The 20188-nt window shown below is 39.6% G+C and overlaps 1 protein-coding gene across 1 annotated transcript; it reads right to left on the bottom strand.

The window, feature by feature from the left end:
* Positions 1-408: 408 nt before the first annotated feature.
* Positions 409-1389, bottom strand: LOC108995831. The gene has a single exon (XM_035695183.1). The coding sequence runs from the start codon at positions 1387-1389 to the stop codon at positions 409-411; it is 981 nt and encodes a 326-aa protein (XP_035551076.1).
* Between the last annotated feature and the right edge of the window lie 18799 nt (positions 1390-20188).

The raw sequence follows: 20188 nt of genomic DNA, 5'->3' as shown, positions 1-20188 counted from the left end.
ATTGGCCTAAATTTATCAAACCCCGAAGGCACATCTACCTTCGGGATAAGCACAATAAAAGAAGCCGAATAAAATCTCGGAAGGCGTTTTGATAGAAAAAATTCTGAAATAGCTTCTAAAACGTCCACTTCAACCACCTCCCAGCAACTCATAAAAAAACCCGCGCCAAACCATCTGGACCCGGAGAACTATTAATAGGAATAGTTGATAGAGCCTCTTTCACTTCAACCAACGAAGGGATCCCACAAAGCCGGACACAATCCTCATCATTAATAACCGACGAAATTAAACTAGATAAATCAGGCACCTCCCTAACCGGATTAGATCTTTGAAGAAATTCAGAAAAATAATCAACAGCTCCAAGATGAATTTCTTCCGGAGAATTAAACTCCAACCCATTCGAAGTTCTCAACTGATGAATTTTCCTATGCTTTTTATTAGATAACCAAACATGAAAGAATTTTGTATTCCTATCACCATCCATTCTCCACTTAATTTTAGCCATTTGTGCCAATCTAATATCTCCCTAAGCCTCCAAGAAGACAACTCATTAGAACTCCTCACTAATTCCCTTTCAATATCATCATCCCAATCTCTCTGCAACAAATTTTCCAGATTCTCAATCTTATCTTCAAGAGTAGCAATCTGATTATTAGTTCTCCCAAATACACTCTTGTTCCATACACGCAACGCCACCTTAAGTTTTTTAAGTTTAGTAGCTAATTTAAAAAGCCCCGAACCTATAACCGATTCAGACCAAACATTTTGAACAAAAGTCATAAAATCCGGATGCTCAACCCACATTTGCTGAAAACGAAATGGAGGTGGACCATAAGAGAAAGGATCACTTAAAAATTCTATAACCATAGGACAATGGTCCGACGTAGTCCTAGGGAGATACAAACAATGAGCAGTCGGAAAAAGAGGCAGAAAATTTGCATCAAGTAAAACTCTATCCAACTTTGCCCAAGCTCTAGATAACCCTTGCTGACCATTACACCATGTAAACTTACCACCTTGTGAATTCATTTCCAACAACCCACCCTGATGAATCCATCTATTAAACTCATCAATTGCAACTCTATTCCTCGGACGCCCACACCTTTCAATATCCGACCGAATTACATTGAAATCCCCAGCAAACAAGCACGGCTCCACACCCATTCTATCCGAATTCAACTCCTCCCAAAGCAGCTGTCGCTCAAGCCTATTACACTTTGCATAAATAAAATTACCCAAGAAATGATTATTTCCTTCGGTAATACATAATGACACAAACTGCGAACTCATGCGAACCACCTGCACATCCAATTCATTTTTCCAAAACACCCAGATTTTACCACCATCAGTCTCATTTGATATCGCCTCATCAAATTTCAAAAACCGCATGAAACTATGGATTTTAACCACACTCTGAAAAGGTTCCAGCAACACTATCAATTTTGGCTTATATTTAGACAGCATTTTTTGTAAACGTCTCTTTACCTAAACCTCTTACATTCGAAACTAAAATTGAGCCAATCATTGAGAAAACTTTTGTGTTCTAGTGATCACCCGCCTAGAACTACGAATCTTCTCAAACTGCCTCTTTTGATATTTACGCTTAACAACTTCATCTTCTGCAGCCGAGTGATATTCCTTCTCCTGCAAAAAAACTTCCGCACATTTCTCAGGTTCCGGATCAGACATCGACCCATCTTCCAGACATACCTCTTCCTCAGGTCCATCATAAACATCTTTTTCTGCAGAACTAGGAATAACTACCCCCTCTCTCATATCAGTTTCCAATTCTGTTTCCCTTAAACGGTTCACGCAATCCAAATTTCCGTCCATAATTCTTGGAATCATCTCTTCCGCAAGTTCCGGAATCTCAAGATTATCCTCTTGATCCTTTCCCGGTTCCAACTCCGCATGATCAAGATTATCCTCTTGAACAACTATCACCCGATTCTCCTCAGCTGGTTCTTTTGGCTCAACATTTGTATTTTCAAGAACTGGATTATTATTCTTATCCGTCGGCTCCTCCACGATCGGTTCTTGTTGCCGAACCCACACATTACTTCCTACATTTTTTTTCCCAGCACGGCAAGTCTTTAAATTATGTCCCTGTATATGGCATTTAGAACAGAACGCTGGCAACGTTTCATAAACAATTTCTTGCTTTCTGCTAGTTCCCAAACCAGGCATTCCAATCCAAAAAGAAAGTAACGGTTTCTTAGCAACATCCATTTCAACACAGATACAAGCACCATCAGTCCGAGTAACACAACAAGTAGAGTTATCATTTCTAATAAATCTACCAATAGGGGCTGTAAGAATTTTAAGGAAAGATTCATGATAGTAATTCGGAGGCAAACCTGGAAGTACAATCCACACCGGAACAAGCGAAGGTTCTTCTTCTTCTTTAAATTCTGGAGTCCAGTGGAATGGACGGTAAGGAATCCCATCTATATCATTGACTTCACGAGACAGAGCCTTATTGCAATCTTCTTCTGAAACCATTCTAATAAAAACATTCCGAGGATGCCGCATATTGGAGACGACTGGAACTCCATCAAGATTCCATCGCTTATGAATGAAGGCCCTAATGGCATCCAATGATGGTCTGTTTCTCAAAAACTTCAACACGATCGAATACCGAAAAGGCTCGGCAGAACGTTGGACTTCCTCCTTAGAGAACTGGAAAAAAATTTCTCCATCCCTAGACTTCGGCAGACGAAAGGCCACAGACATATCTGGAAGAGGCTGAGGAACCACCGATACTAGATCCACGAAGGGACGCCGACCTCCGTTGATAGCAGCAGCAGCCATTACTTGCGTCAAACGAAGCAAGAAAAAACTTTCAAGAAGAAAGCCATTCTTGGAGCGTTCTTGGAGCGTCGGAATTCATTTTTATCTCATTCATTAATGGGCCTAAGCTTAAAAGCAATAAGAAGATAAAAAAGTGCAATCTGCAACTAGTCAAGACAACGGACCTAAGCCCACTATTTAATACATTCTCATTCTTATCCTAATCACAAGACTTTTCTAAATGCACATTATTCAAGTCTAGGCAAATTAATCAAAATTTTTATAAGTTAAGCATAAACTAGTCAAAACCGATGCATGCTTAGATGATCAACACAAGATAGAACTTAATGCCTGTATGGCATGCTTCTAACTTCAAAATTAAACCTTCAACATTCATTCTAAGAAATTATTGAATCATATAAAATTATAAGACATGCTATAGCTAAAAATTCAACTTAAAAACAATTTATGAAATCAATGATCCCAATTAACTCGATTTTGAACTAAGCATGGTAACCTCAACTAAACTCAATTGAAAACTCATTCACATGGCATAAACTAAACAAAGATTAGGGAAAGGTCACTTGGAAAGATTCGTGGTCCTTAGAGTTCTCCACACAACTTCACTTAGGCAAACTCAAGAACTCTCAAGAACCTCACTCGCTTTCACTCTATTGCTAACTAAGGGGAAGAAATACTCTCAAGACTCAAGAGAAGGCTTGGAGGAGAGGTGTGAAAAAATAAGGAAGTGAGGAGGTATTTATAGGGCTTCAAGAGGGGAGGGGACATTGGCCTTGGATGAAGAAGGGCTTGGTGGCTAGTTGAGTGGGCAGTGGAGTGTATTGAGGAAATTTCAGCTTGTGTCATCACTTGTGTAGGTGAATAATGTCCTAATGATATGAACCCGTAGGAATGAAATCCCTTGAACCCACAGTCAATTTGAAAACTTCCCAAGAAAGCCAAAATCAAGTCTATGGATGGAGAATCTAGACCCGATGAGAACTTGTTTCAAGAACTTCGATTATATTAAAATCTAGACCCATTGAAGAACCCGTCTCAAGAATCCAGATTACAAATGAGGAACGCCACAAAGGTTGTGATTTACCTTTGATAAGTTCAAAAGTTCAATTAAGAACAAGAGGAGTAAAACTCAACTCACAATGAATAAATTCATCAAATTTCATAAACTTCATAAACTAATTAAAATGAGGCTACATAGAGTATTTAAATAAAAAACCTAATGAAACCCTAGTCAAAATAAACCCCCATCTTCCTAAAGTGCCCCTGGTTGAACAGTACCGCGGCTATAGTGCCACGCTACAATAACTCGGCTACACTACTATGAGACATCATAATATGCTACACAAAAAGAATGTTAGTGGAAAACCTCACACACTCCCTTACGTGTATACACGCTAGTGTGTATGAAGCGTGTGACAAGGCATCGTTCGGTAAGTGCTATGGGCTTGATTGGTATTTGTTTAGAGAGAATAAACTTTGTTAGCCTATTAGTCTTATGGATGGATGTTTGTTGGGTAATTATGGTGTAACAAGGATTTTAAACATGTTGCGTGACCATGGGTGGGAGTATTACTTTTTAGTCATTGAGTTTGCATATAATTGGAGTGGTCATTTTGGTGTAAGGAAGACTCTAAATGTGTTTCATGAATGTTTATACGAGTATCATTTGCTATTCATTGACATGTTGCATGAACGTTTGTGGGAGTATTATTTGCCCTTTCCATATGCCATCCGTTACAAGCAAGATAAGGAGAACATTGTTGCTGATGCATTATCCCGGAGGTATGTCCTTACTTCTTTGAATGCCAAATTGCTTGGGTTTGAATATGTGAAAGACATGTATGCTGATAACGAAGATTTTTCTGATGTATATATGGCATGTGATAAGGTAGCATTGGGTAAGTTTTACTAGCATTATGGTTATTTGTTTAAAGGAAGCAAATTGTGTGTGCCAAGTTGTTCTATGCGTAAGTTATTGGTGCATGAGGCACATGGTGAGGGATTAATGAGACACTTTGGTGTCAAGATAACTTTAGACATTTTGCATGAACATTTCTTTTGGTCTAAGATGAAGAGAGATGTCAATCGCATTTGTGACAGATGCATTACATGTAGAAAGGCCAAATCTAAGGTTTTGCCACATGGATTGTATACACCCTTACCCGTTCCTAGTGAGCCATGGGTAGACATATCTATGGACTTTATTATAGGGCTGCCTAGGACATAAAAAGGTAGAGATTTTGTTTTTGTGGTTGTGGTTAGATTTAGTAAGATGACACATTTCATTCCATGCCATAAAACAGATGATGCCACAAAACATAGTTGACTTTTTTTTTAGAGAGATAGTGCGACTCCATGGTGTGCCTAGGACTATTGTTTCTGATGGGAACCAACATGGGTCTAGTATTAAAGATTATTTGCAACTTCCAGATGGGCTAAGAAGATCAATGAGACAATGCAAGGATTGATGCAATCTACTTGGGACGAGTTTAGCAAGAGCCCAAAATTCAAGATGGGGCTTGAAGGATGAAGATCCAGTTTTAATTCATTTGATCAGCTATGGAAGAGGGCAATGACAAGACTTAAAGGCTTTGGGCTCTTGAAGGGTTTCAACTTATTTAATTCATTTAAAGAACTTATTTATTAGTTTAGAATAATTGAGTTTATTATGGGAAGCACTTAAGGGGGCCTATGTAAGGGCATATTGGGAAACTTATTATTTTATTGAACTAGGGTTAGGGTTACTGTAGTACGCACTGTGGCCGTGGCACTGTTCATCCAAAGGCACTTTTGGAAGATGGAAGTTTATTTTGGCTATGGTTTCATTAGGTTTTGCTCTAAATACTCTATGTAGCCTCATTTTAATAAGTTTATGAAATTTGATGAATTTATTCATTGTGAGTTGAGTTTTACTCCTCTTGTTTTTAATTGAACTTTTGAACTTATCAAAGGTAAATCACAACCTTTGTGGCGTTCCTCATTTGTAATCTGGGTTCTTGAGACGGGTTCGTCAACGGGTCTAGATTTTAATATAATCTAGGTTCTTGAAACGAGTTCTCATCAAGTCTAGGTTCTCCATCCATTGGTTTGATTTTGGCTTTCTTGGAGAGTTTTCAAATTGATTGTGGGTTCAAGGGATTCCATTTCTGCGGGTTCATATCATTTGGTATCAGAGCAAGGTTTCCAATCAGGTCTGATTCTAGGGCTTCATTGTTCTAGAATTGATTACAAAAAAAATTCATTGTTCCATTTCCAAACAGATTTCTTCAGTATTGTTAGGGTTGCTGAAATTCATTGTTCTAGGGTTTGTGATGGCTGAAATCTCTTGTTCTAGGGGCTGCCGTATATCACTTGCCCTAGGATTTTTGAGTTATTGTTAGGGTTTTCTCAACTACTTATTCTTGATTGTGATCAAATCAATTGGTGAAAAGAAAAAAAAAAATCATGAAAAAAAAAAAAAAACATTTCGAGATTTTTTCTTGAGCCTTATCATCAAAGGGGGTGTAGACATTATTCTAGTTGGTATCTTGTCTTATAGTTACTGTTTCATTCGTATAATTTCCTTGATTCACGAGCCATTTTTTTTTTTCCATTCCTTCCTTGTTTCTCTTGTTCTTGTTTCTTGGACCTAATTACTAGTTGGGATAAAACAAGGTTGCTTTGTCTTGATTGAGTCAATTAGTTCTTAAAGAACTTGAGTGGGAAAACTCTTGAGGTAAAAGGCAAGAGAATGTGAGACTATTATCGAAAAAAAACCAATTAAGAGTGAAACACGAGTGGAGTGTCATTATTCGATTGTAAACACATAAGTGAGTGTGTAAGGTTTACTTTTTTTTTGCCACTAACATTCTTTTGTGTAGCACCTGATAATGTCTCATCGGAGTAGCGCATCACCAAGGGGGAGAGCAGATAACTCATTCTTGGTTTTGCAAGCTATGCAACAACAGTTTGAGCGGTTGAACTTGGTGTTGAGTGAAGTGAGGGATAGGATGGATCATCAAGAAGCAGCGATTAGAAATCTATAAGGTGGAAGGGATAGGAGGCGACGTGAGCATAGAGTTGAAAATCAGTATGAGAATGAAGGAGATGTCCCGGATGAGGAAAACTTAGCATCTGCGTTGGGTCGGGTAGCAATAGAAGAGTTAGGCATGAAAGAGGACTTGAGAGAAATTTAGGGGGTCGGGATGGTGTAGATAGAGACATTGGTAGCATTAAAATGAAAATATCATTTTGTTGTGTTGTATGAATGTTTGTGGGAATATCATTTTCCATTCAAAGACGTGTGTTGCATGAACGTTTGTGGAAGTATCATTTGTCATTCATTGATGTATTGCATGACCATTTGTGGGAGTATCATTTGCCATACATTGACGTGTTGCATGAACGTTTGCGGGAGTATTATTTGCGTTTCATTGAGTTTGGATATAATTGGTGTAATACCCAGCTCCTTCTTCTTACGAACGCTTCTCTCTTTCTGACGTATGTTTCGTCTTGATGGCGTAAGCAAATCCTGAAAACAGAGATTGTGTGATCATCTGCCTTTCTCACTAGCGACTGCGAGTCGCGTCATGCGTGCCGAATCATGATGGCGTGTCTCGAAAGATATCGTGTGACTTCTAGGGCATGCCCAGTGTTTTAAATATGCTGGAAATATTTATAAGGAGTATTTCCATCATTATTGAATTAAAGTTTGATCTTAAATATGACAATCATAATATTATTGAAGAGCTCGAAAAATATTATAATTGCCGGAAATCATTCTAATATTATTATTAAAATGATTTCAATTATTTAAGATATTATGAGATTTAAATTATGTTGAGAACTTTTATTAATTAAATGGTTTAACCCTTTTAAATATGTTAAGTGAGACTTCATCATTCTATTAATGATGAAGAATATTATTTTATAAACTAAAGTTAGTTTAAAATAATATCTACCTTAATTCCTCTAAGTGCTTTTAATTAAGTTAATGTTTTACGCATCTTCAAATCAGTATTTAATTCATCGTCGTTAGATCGTTGTGTAGATCCCCAGACGAAAGGACTGGGTTAAATACCCAAACCCCTCTCTTTCCCTCTCATTTCCTCGTAACCCTCTCTCTCCTCCCTCTCTCATTCGGCGTACGCTGTACGCAGACCCACCCCAAGCCGAACGGCTTAAGGCCTCAGCCCGGTGCCGCCGTGCGTCGCCCTTCCTCACCGGCAAGTCCATCCATGCCGACCTCTCCCCCTCACGCTCTCCCTTTCTCCATTTCGGGACTGCACAGCCCGTATGGGCATAGTGCGCATAGCGCCGCCGTGCGCCACCCTCCAACGCTACCACTCCCTCGGTAGCTTCCTCTACCACCGGCCACCACGCCCCAGTGAGCTTGGCCTCTATTATGCAGCCACCTCCCCTCCGTCGCACACACACACGCACAAGGAGACCCATGCACGGCTTCACCGTGCGCGGCCCCTAGCCCCGCCGTGCGCAGCACCCACGGTCACCTAGCAACACCATGGCTCCTCCCCGAGCTCCTCCATGTGACCCATGGCCAGAAACCCCCTCCTCTACCTCACGGCTTCTTCCCCCCTCTCACGCACGGGTTGCACGCCGTGCACCACCATGCACCGCAACCCATGGCTGATGACCGCCATGTCCAGCCTCCTCAGGCCGCCACCAAGCCAACCCAACCTCCCATGGCCCCGATCTGCCACCCACGAGAGCACACTCTCTCCCACTCTCCCATGGCTTCTCCTCCACGGTATGGCCAGATTCGCCACCGTGGCGCCACCTCGATGCCACCACGAGATTCACCGCACCTCCCTTAGCCAAGCCCTAGGTCCAAACCACCACTTTATGTGGTGGGTAACCACTGCACGTGATGGACAGTCACTGCGTGTGATTGACTGCAACTGTACATGGCTAGATCCGCCGTGTTATGCCCCTTGCCATCATCACAAGGCCATCACGAGTCTTTCCAAGACCAAACCTAGCTATCCGAACGCCTAACCAGTCACCGTACGTGAGTTAGCCACCACGTACGACTCTTCCGACATCATCGGCTATGACGGTCAACGAGCAACGCACGGGTTATCCCGTCGATGGTATAACCCTATATCCCTCGTAATTATGTTAGATATTGATTAGTTGACTAGGTTGTGGACTGTGCTGTTAGTATTTGTGGAGTTGTGGCATTGTGATGAAGTGTTGGGCATTATGTGTTGTGAAGTGTTGGGCTTATATGTGTTGTATGGAGGTGCATTGTGCCGTGTAGTGGACTGTGCCATGTAGTGTGATTGGGGAATATGTGCTGTAATGGTGGCACGGTATATATGGAATGGATACAATGCACTCTGAGTGTACTCTGTGTGCATGTGGCGTGTTGTATATGTAGGGAGTACAAATGGAATGTACTCCATGTGATTGTGAGATGCACCATATGGCGGGTACGCCATAACGGTGACATGCCGTGATGTCTATGAAGGCAGTATACGATGGGTGTACTCTGTGTGGGATATAGTATATGTGAGGAGTACACGTGGAGTGCACTCTATGTGGTGGAGTAATGCACCATGTGGCGGATATGCCATAATGGTGATATGGCATGTGGAATGGAATAGTACACGCTGTGTGTACTTTATGTGTGGCGTAATGTGAGACAAGGAGAGTATATGATATGAACCCGCGAGAAAGGAATCCCTTGAACCCACAATCAATTTGAAAACTCTCCAAGAAAGCCAAAATCAAGTCAAAGGATGGAGAACTTAGACCCGATGTGAACTCGTTTCAAGAACCTAGATTATATTAAAATCTAGACCAGTTGAAGAACCCGTCTCAAGAACCCAGATTACAAAGAAGGAACGCCACAAATGTTGTGATTTACCTTTGATAAGTTCAAAAGTTCAATTAAGAACAAGAGGAGTAAAACTCAACTCACAATGAATAAATTCATCAAATTTCATAAACTTCATAAACTGATTAGAATGAGGCTACATAGAGTATTTAAAGCAAAACCTAATGAAACCTTAGCCAAAATAAACCCCCATCTTCCAAAAGTGCCCCTGGATGAACAGTGCCACGGCTACAGCGCCGTGCTACAGTAACTCTAACCCTAGTTCAATAAAATAATAATTTTCCCAATACGCCCTTGCATAGGCCCCCTTAAGTGCTTTCTATAATAAACTCAATTATTCTAAACTAATAAAATAAGTTCTTTAAATGAATTAAATAAGTTGAAACCCTTCAAGAGCCCAAAGCCTTTAAGTCTTCTCGTTGCCCTCTTCCGTAGCTGATCAAATGAATTAAAACTGGATCTTCATTCTTCAAGCCCCATCTTGAATGTTGGGCTCTTGCGAAACTTGTCCCAAGTGGATTGCATCAATCCTTGCATTGTCTCCTTGATCTTCTTGGCCCATCTGGAAGTTGGTTCCCATCATTCCCTCTCTCCTCAAAAGGATTCGACCTCGAATCTCCACCTGGATCAAAGGGAAAGTGGTTAGTAACATTGAAAATAGTAGAAACACGATACTTACCTGGAAGTTCCATTAGATATGCATTTTCATTAATTTGTTCAAGAATTTGGAATAGTCCATCCAAGCTACCCATATCATCAACTGGTGAAGACTTTAAATCTAAAGGAGGAAATTGATTAAGTCTATAAACAATTTCAATTGGTGAAAATTTAGTAGTGGCATGAACAATCCAATCATATGTAAACTCAATGAATTGCAAACAATACTCCCACAAATATTCATAAAGCACATCTAAAGTCTTCATCGAACCAAAATGAATGGCAAATGATACTCCCATAAACGTTCATGCAACATGTCTGAAATCTTATTTTCACCAGAATGACCACTCCAATTATATGCAAACTCAATGAAATACAAATGATACTCCCTCAAATGTTCATGCAACACGTCAATGTATGTCAAATGATACTCCCACAAACGTTCGTGCAATACATCAATGAATGACAAATGATACTTCCACAAACATTCATATAACACGTCTTTGAATGGCAAATGATATTTTCACAAACATTCATGCAACACAACAAAAGTCTTCCTGATATGAACCCGCGGGAAAGGAATCCCTTGAACCCACAATCAATTTGAAAACTCCCCAAGAAAGCCAAAATCAAGTCAATGGATGGAGAACCTAGACCCGATGAGAACTCGTTTCAAGAACCTAGATTATATTAAAATCTAGACCCGTTGAAGAACCCGTCTCAAGAACCCAGATTACAAAGGAGGAACGCCACAAAGGTTGTGATTTAACTTTGATAAGTTCAAAAGTTCAATTAAGAACAAGAGGAGTAAAACTCAACTCACAATTAATAAATTCATCAAATTTCATAAACTTCATAATCTAAATAGAATGAGGCTACATAGAGTATTTAAAGCAAAACCTATTGAAACCCTAGCCAAAATAAACCCCTATCTTCCAAAAGTGCCCCTGGATGAATAGTGCCGCGGCTATAGTGCCTGCTACAGTGACTTGGCTACAGTAACACTAACCCTAGTTCAATAAAATAATAACTTTCCCAACATGCCCTTACATAGGTATAAACCCAATTATTCTAAGCAAATAAAATACGTCCTTGAAATTAATTAAATAAGTTGAAACCCTTCAAGAGCCCAAAGCCTTTAAGTCTTGTTGTTGCCATCTTCCATAGCTGATCAAATGAATCAAAATTGGATCTTCATCCTTCAAGCCCCATCTTGAATGTTGGGCTCTTGCTAAACTCGTCCCAAGTGGATTGCATCAATCCTTGCATTGTCTTCGTGATCTTTAAGACTAGGCCCATCATGGTTCCCATCACTTCCTTACACCAAGGTTACCCAATAAACCACCATATCCATCACAAACAAGCAACTTAAGCATAAAACTAGTAGGCACTCAAAATCTATTCTTTCTAAACAAGTACCAATCTAGTTTATAGAACTTACCAAAAAATGCTTTCTCACATGTTCCATACACACAAGCAAATTCATCATCATTAGCATGCAATTCCTTATCATATTCAAGTCTCAACAATTTTGCATCTAAAATGAAGACAAGGACATACCTTCTTGCTAAAGCATCAACCACAAAATTTTTCATACCTTGTGTGTGATAGGAACCAAGGTGGGCCTACTCTTAAAGATCCTTTGCAAGTTCCAGATGGGCCAATTACAAGATCAAGGGCCAAGAAGATCAAGGAAGCAATGCAAGGATTGGTGCAATCCACCTGGGATGAAGCCAGCAAGAGCCCAACACTGAAGATGGGTCTGAAAGAAGAAGAATCAGTTTTGATCCACTTTATTCAAGCTGTGGAAGACATGACTTAAAGATACGGCCTATTGTTATTGGAGGCTTCCAATTTGGTTAAATGATTTATTTTATTAGTTTAGAATAAGTGGGCTTGAAGATGCTTGGCTCACATGTCTTATTTCTTTTGAACTAAGTTTTTGGGAAGGCATTGTATTTTGGCCAAGGGCTTATTTGGAAAGTTACATTTTAGGAACTAGGGTTTCATCAATTTACTGTTGAGGTTACTGTAGCCGCGCGTACTGTAGCCGGTACTGTTCATCAAGGGTAATTTTGGTTTAAAGGGGCATTATTATGGTTAGGGTTTTGATTAGGTTTGGCTTTAAAAACTCTTTATAGCCTCATTTGAGAGTTAGACAATATGGAATTTTATTTGTGAGTTGAGTTTTCTCCTCTTGTTCTTGATTGAACTCTTGAACTTATCAAAGGTAAATCACAAGCTTTGTGGCGTTCCTTCCTTGTAATCTGGGCTCTTGAGACGGGTTCTTCAGCGGGTCTAGATTTTAATATAATCTAGGTTCTTGAAACGGGTTCTCATCGGGTCTAGATTCTCCATCCTTGACTTGATTTTTGGCTTTCTTGGGGAGTTTTCAAATTGATTGTGGGTTCAAGGGAATTCATTCCCACGGGTTCATATCATTTGGTATTCAGAGCAAAGTTTCCAATCAGGGCGTCATTCTTCTAGGATTGATTACAAAAAACAAAAAAGTGGTGGTTAGCAGATTTCTTCACTATTGTTAGGGTTGCTGAAATTCATTGTTCTAGGGTTTGTGTTGGCTGAAATCTCTTGTTCTAGGGGCTGTCGTATATCACTTGCCCAAGGGTTTTTGAGTTATTGTTAGGGTTTTTCTCAACTGCTTATTCTTGATTGTGATCAAATTGTGATCAAATCAGTTGGTGAAAGGAAAAGAAAAGAAAAGAAAAGAAAGGAAAAGAAAAGAAAAAAGAAAACGTGAAAAAAAAAAAAAAATCGTGAAAAAAAAAAATTCGAGATTTTTTTTCATGCGCCTTATCATCAAAGGGGGTGATTCTAGTTGGTATCTTGTCTTATTGTTACTGTTTCATTCGTATAATTTCCTTGATTCACGTGCCATTTTTTTTTTCCATTCCTTCCGTGTTTCTCTTGTTCTTGTTTCTTGGATCTAATTACTAGTTGGGATAAAACAAGGTTGCTTTGTCTTGATTGAGTCAATTAGTTCTTAAACAACTTGAGTGGGAAAACTCTTGAGGTAAAAGGCAAAGAGAGTGTGAGACTATTATCGGAAAAAGCCAATTAGGAGTGAAACACGAGTGGAATGTCGTTATTCGAGTGTAAACACGTGAGGGAGTGTGTGAGGTTTATTTTTTTTTTTTGCCACTAACATTCTCTTGTGCAGCGCCTGATAATGTCTCATCGGAGTAGCGCATCACCAAGGGGGAGAGCAGATAACTCATCCTTTGTGCTGCAAGCCATGCAACAACAGTTTGAGCGGTTAAACTTGGTGTTGGGTGAAGTGAGGGATAGGATGGATCATCAAGAAGTAGCGATTAGAAATCTACAAGGTAGGAGGGATAGGAGACGACGTGAGCATAGAGTTGAAAATCAGTATGAGAATGAAGGTGATATGAACCCGCGGGAAATGAATCCCTTGAACCCACAGTCAATTTGAAAACTCCCCAAGAAAGCCAAAATCAAGTCAAGGATGGAGAATCTAGACCCGATGAGAACTCGTTTCAAGAACCTAGATTATATTAAAATCTAGACCTGTTGAATAACCCGTCTCAAGAACCCAGATTACAAAGGAGGAACGCCACAAAGGTTGTGATTCACCTTTGATAAGTTCAAAAGTTCAATTAACAACAAGAGGAGATAAACTCAACTCACAATGAATAAATTCATCAAATTTCATAACTTCATCATCTGATTAAAATGTGGCTACATAGAGTATTTAAAGGAAAACCTAATGAAACCCTAGCCAAAATAAACCGCCATCTTCCAAAAGTACCCCTGGATGAACAGCGCCGCGGCTACAGTGCCGAGCTACAGTAACTCGGCTACAGTAACCCTAACCCTTGTTGAATAAAATAATAACTTTCCCAACATGCCCTTACATAGGTATAAACCCAATTATTCTAAGCAAATAAAATAGGTCCTTGAAATTAATTAAATAAGTTGAAAGCCTTCAAGTGTCCAAAGCCTATAAGTTATGTTGTTGCCCTTTCCATAGCTTATGAAATGAATCAGAGCATAATCTTCATCGTTTAAGCCCTTGAACTTGTATTTGGCCCATCTGGAACGTGCAACATATCTTTAAGACTAGGCCCACCTTGGTTCCCATCATTCCCCCTCTCCTCAAAAGGATTCGACCTCGAATCTCCTCCTGGATCAAAGGGAAAATGGTTAGTAACATTGAAAATAGTAAAACAAGATAGTTACCTGAAAGATCCATTAGACATGCATTTTCATTAATTTGTTCAGGAGTTTGGAAAAGACCATCCAAGCTACTCCTGTCATCAACAGGTAAAGGTGTTAAATCTAAAGGAGTAAATCGATCAAGTCTATAAACAATGTCAAATGGTGAAAATTTAGTAGTAGCATGAACACTCCAATTATATGTAAACTCATTGAATGGTAAACAATACTCCCACAAATGTTCATGAAGCACATCTAAAGTCTTCCTCGAACCAAAATGACCACTCCAATATGCAAACTCAATGAATGGCAAACGATACTCCCGGAAACGTCCATGTAACAATTCAATGAATGGCAAATGATACTCCCACAAACGTTCAAGAAACAAACCTAAATCTTTCCTTGCACCAAGGTCACCCAACAAACCAACATGTCTATCACACCCAAGCAACTTACGCAAAAAACTAGTAGGCACACAAAATTTATTCTTTCTAAACAAGTACCAATCTAGTTTAAAAAACTTACCAAAAGATGCTTTCTCACATGTTCCATACACACTAACAATTTTGCATCTAAAATGAAGACACTGACATACCTTCTTGCTAAAGCATCAACCAGAAAATTTTTCATTCCTTGTGTGTATTTGAATACATGAAGAAAAGTCTCAATACAATCCCCCCGCTTAGCATGCATTCTACTCAACAACTTACCTTGTCCCCTTAAGTGTGTCAAGGACTCATGTTCTTCAAATAAAGGTCGATTAAGAATTGTCGCACCTGGCACAAGATCAATGTAGTGCTCTATCTCCCAAATAGGTGACAATCCACTAAACACACCGCTAGAAATCACGACCTCGTATCCCTGCAAGAAAGAAACAACAACACTAGGCAAAGAGTCGTTAAATTCGTTAGCATAAAAGCTTGCCTTAGCATAAAAACTCACTTTTGTCTTTTTATTTCTCTTTACAATCTCTCTTTCTTTTTCCTCTTGTGGCTCCACTCTTTTTTCTTGACTCTCAACCACCTCTCTATTTTCTTTTTCTCTCGCTCCACTCTTTGTTCTTTTCACTCTCTGTTTTTCTTTCAGTCTCCTCTTTTTTTGAACTCTCGGCCTCACAATTGTTTTTCAACTCATTCTCTCTTTTTCTTGAGATTTTAGCCTCACCCAAATCTTTTCCCTTTGGTGGTTCGGTCTTCCCCTTTGCTACAACTTGATCATTTTTGTCCCACTTAGATTTCCAAGGAGTACTAGAAACCGAAGTATACCTTGATGTACCCTTTCCTTTTAGCCGTCTCTCCACCTTCATAGCCATGTGCTCCATGTCCTCTACCTCATCATAATGTTGCAACTCAACTACATTGGCTATCTCCCTATTCAACCCCCTCAAAAATCTTGTCATCGTGGCCTCCCGATCCTCCACTACATTAGCCCGAATCATAGCCACCTCCATCTCCTTATGGTAGTAGTCCTTTACACTCCTAGACCCCTGTATAAGATTTTGTAATTTTTGGTAGAAGTCTCTATAGTAGTGGCTAGGTACAAATCTCCGCCTCATGATAGCTTTCAACTCTCTCCATGTTTCTACAGGCCTCTCAAGATTCCTCCTCCTATTGGTCACTAATTGATCCCACCAAACAATCGCATAATCAGTGAACTTAATTACAACCAACTTCATCTTCTTCTCCTCAGAGTAATTATGACAATCAAACACCAGCTCTATTCTTTTCTCCCACTCTAAATAAATTTCAGGGTCAGTTCTACCTTGGAATGATGGTATTTTCATTTTGATACTCCCAAGGTTCTTATCTACTCCATCTCGACCGCCTGAGTTTGCCCTAAGCCCTCTTCCATGCCTAACTCCTCTACGTCCACCCAATCCAACTTCAGATGTTAAGCCTTTCTCATCCTCATCAAACTGTCCATTCTTATACCCATTCTCAATTTTAGGCTCACGTCGCCTCCTATCTCGCTCACCTTGCATATTTCTAATCATTGCTTCTTGATTATCCATACTATCCCTCACTTCACGTAACACCAAGTTCAACCGCTCAAACTGTTGTTGCATGGCTTGCAACACAAAGGATGAGTTATCTGCTCTCCCCCTTGGTGATGAGTTACTCCGATGAGACATTATAAAGTTCTGCACAAAAGAATGTTAGTGGTAAAAAAGAAAACCTCACACACTCCCCTACGTGTTTCAACTCGAATAATGACACTCTACTCGTGTTTCACTCTTAATGGCTTTTTCCCGATAATAGTCTCACACACTCTTGCCTTTTACCTCAATAGTTTTTCCACTCAAGTTCTTTCAGAACTAAATGAACTCAATCAAGACAAGGCAACCTTGTTTTATCCCAACTAGTAATTAGATTCAGGAAACAAGAACAAGAGAAACATGAAGGAATAAAAATGACACGAGAATCAATGAAGTTATACGAATGAAAGAGTAGCAATAAGACAAGATACCAACTTGAGTGATGTATGCAGCAGCCCCTTTGATGGTAAGGTTCAATCAACAAATTTCTTTCTTTCTCATTGTTGTAACTATGTAGCAACTTTGAATATGCTACCTTCTCTTCTCTTCAACTTCTTTTTTTTTTTTTTTGGAATTTTCTTTTCTTTTCTTTTCCTTTCCTTTCTTTTCTTTTCTTTTCTTTTCTTTTCCTTTCTTTTCTTTTCTCTAATTCATCCACAAACAGCAATATTCAATTGTGAAAACCAACCAATTGAATTCAAACACACAAACATGGACAATGAAATAGAAAAGAATCAATGGAACGACACTCAAAGCAATTGACAAACTTAGAGATGCAGGAAACCCTAGAATTTTGAAACCCTAGGTGATGCAAATTTCATAACTTCATTATCTGATTAAAATGAGGCTACATAGAGTATTTAAAGGAAAACCTAATGAAACCCTAGCCAAAATAAACCGCCATCTTCCAAAAGTACCCCTGGATGAACAGTGCCGCGGCTACAGTGCCGAGCTACAGTAACTCGGCTACAGTAACCCTAACCCTTGTTGAATAAAATAATAACTTTCCCAACATGCCCTTACATAGGTATAAACCCAATTATTCTAAGCAAATAAAATAGGTCCTTGAAATTAATTAAATAAGTTGAAAGCCTTCAAGTGTCCAAAGCCTATAAGTTATGTTGTTGCCCTTTCCATAGCTTATGAAATGAATCAAAGCATAATCTTCATCGTTTAAGCCCTTGAACTTGTATTTGGCCCATCTGGAACGTGCAACATATCTTTAAGACTAGGCCTACCTTGGTTCCCATCAGAAGGAGATGGTGAGGAAGAGGAAGATTTAGCATCTGACGTTGGGTCGGGTAGAAATAGAGGAGTTAGGCATGAAAGAGGACTTGAGGGGAATCTAAGGGTCGGGATGGTGTAGATAGAGACCTTGGTAGTATCAAAATGAAAATACCATCTTTCCAAGGTAGAACTGACCCTGAGGTTTATCTAGAATGGGAGAAAAAAATAGAGTTGGTGTTTTATTGCCATAATTACTCTGAGGAGAAGAAAGTGAAGTTGGCGGTAATTGAGTTCACTGATTATGCTATTATTTGGTGGGATCAATTAGTGACCAAAAGGAGAAGGAATTATGAGAGGCCTATAGAGACATGGGGAGAGTTGAAAGCTTTCATGAGGCGGAGATTTGTTCCTAGCCATTACTATAGAGACCTTTTCCAGAAATTACAAAATCTTACACAGAGGTCTAGGAGTGTGGAGGATTACCATAAGGAGATGGAGGTGGCGATGATTCGGGCTAATGTAGAGGAGGACCGAGAGGCCACTATGGCTAGATTTTTGAGTGGGTTGAATAGGGACATAGCCAATGTAATTGAATTGCAGCATTATGTGGAGATAGAGGACATGGTGCACATAGCTATGAAGGTGGAGAGGCAATTAAAGAGAAAAGGGACAGCAAGGTACTCTACGGTTTCTAGCACTACTTGGAAATCAAAATGGGATAGGAATGATCCAGCTGAAGCAAAGAGAAAGACCGAACCACCTAAGGGAAAAGATGAGGGAACTAGCAACAAACCCAAGGTAGAATCCCAACCTTCACGGAATAGAGATATCAAATGTTTTAAGTGTTTGGGTTCAGGGCACATTGCTTCTCAATGTCCAAATAGGAGGGTGATGATTATGCGTGACAATGGGGAGGTGATGACTGAGAGTGAGGATGATAGTGATGAGGTGCCCGAGTTGGATGATGCTAGTGATGATGATGGAGTGGTATACCCTGTGACAGGTGAGTCTCTTGTTGCCAGGCGTGCTCTTAATGCACACATTAAGGTGGATGATGCAGAGCAACAGCGAGAGAACATTTTCCATACTAGATGTCATGTCAACAATAAGGTATGTAGTATGATCATTGATGGAGGGAGTTGTACTAATGTGGCTAGCACTACTTTGGTTGAGAAATTGAATTTACCAACCTTAAAACACTCTAGACCATACAAATTGCAGTGGTTGAATGATTGTGGAGAGGTTAGGGTGGATAAACAAGTGTTAGTTACTTTTTCTATTGGGAAGTATCAAGATGAGGTGCTTTGTGATGTTGTGCCTATGCATGCGGGCCATATTTTGTTGGGGAGGCCGTGGCAGTATGATAGGAGAGTGACACATGATGGGTTCAAGAACATGTACAGCTTTGAAAAGGAGGGCAAAACAATTAAACTTGCTCCTTTAACTCCAAGCCAGGTCTATGAGGACCAACTTGAAATTGAAAAGTGAGGTTGCTCAAAAAAGAAAGAGTGAAAATGAGAGTGATCAGAAGAGAAAGAGTGAAAATGAGAGTGATCAAAAAAGGAAGAGTGAAAAAGAGATTGAGCAAAAAAGAAAGAGTGAGAGTGAATATGAGCATGAAAGAAAGGGTGAAAAAGAAAGTAGAGAGGTGGCTGAGTGTAAAGAAAAAAGAGTGGAGCCACGAGAGAAAAAAGAAAGAGAGTCTTCTGAGAGAAAAGGAAAGGTAAAAGTGAGTTTCTATGCAAGAGAGAGTGAGGTTAAGAGGGCTTTCTTCGCAGATCGCCCTATGATTTTTCTTGTCTATAAAGAGTCTTATCTTACTCTTGATGAAACTAATCAGTCTCTTCCTAGTTTGGCTGCTTCTTTGTTGCAGGAGTTTGAGGATGTATTCCCGGAGGAGATGCCAAATGAGTTGCCACCCATTCGAGGCATTGAGCACCATTTTGATTTTGTGCCCGGGGATGCTATTCCAAACCGACCAGCCTATAGGAGTAATCCAGAGGAGACAAAGTATCGCCATCCCATTCCTAGATTGGATGATATGCTTGATGAATTGCATGGCTCATGTATTTTCAGTAAAATTGATCTTAAAAGTGGGTACCATCAAATTAGAATGAAAGAGGGTGATGAATGGAAAACTGCTTTTAAGACTAAGTATGGGCTTTTATGAATGGTTGGTTATGCCATTTGGACTTACAAATGCGACCAGTACTTTCATGAGATTAATGAACAATGTCCTACGTGCATTCATAGGCAAGTTTGTGGTTGTGTACTTTGATGATATCTTAGTGTACATCAAGAACTTAAATGAACATATTGAGCATTTGAGATATGTGTTTGATGTGTTGAGATGTGAAAAGTTGTATGCTAATTTCAAGAAATGTGCCTTTTGCATGGAAAAATTGTTTTTCTTGGTTACGTTGTTA

Source organism: Juglans regia, chromosome 10, assembly GCF_001411555.2.
Source record: "Juglans regia cultivar Chandler chromosome 10, Walnut 2.0, whole genome shotgun sequence".
NCBI lineage: Eukaryota > Viridiplantae > Streptophyta > Magnoliopsida > Fagales > Juglandaceae > Juglans > Juglans regia.
This window is presented reverse-complemented; position numbering and strand designations above follow the sequence as displayed.

Excerpts from the sequence above, each read along its gene's own strand:
- LOC108995831 (XM_035695183.1), bottom strand. The coding sequence starts at position 1,389 with ATGCGGTTTTTGAAATTTGATGAGGCGATATCAAATGAGACTGATGGT.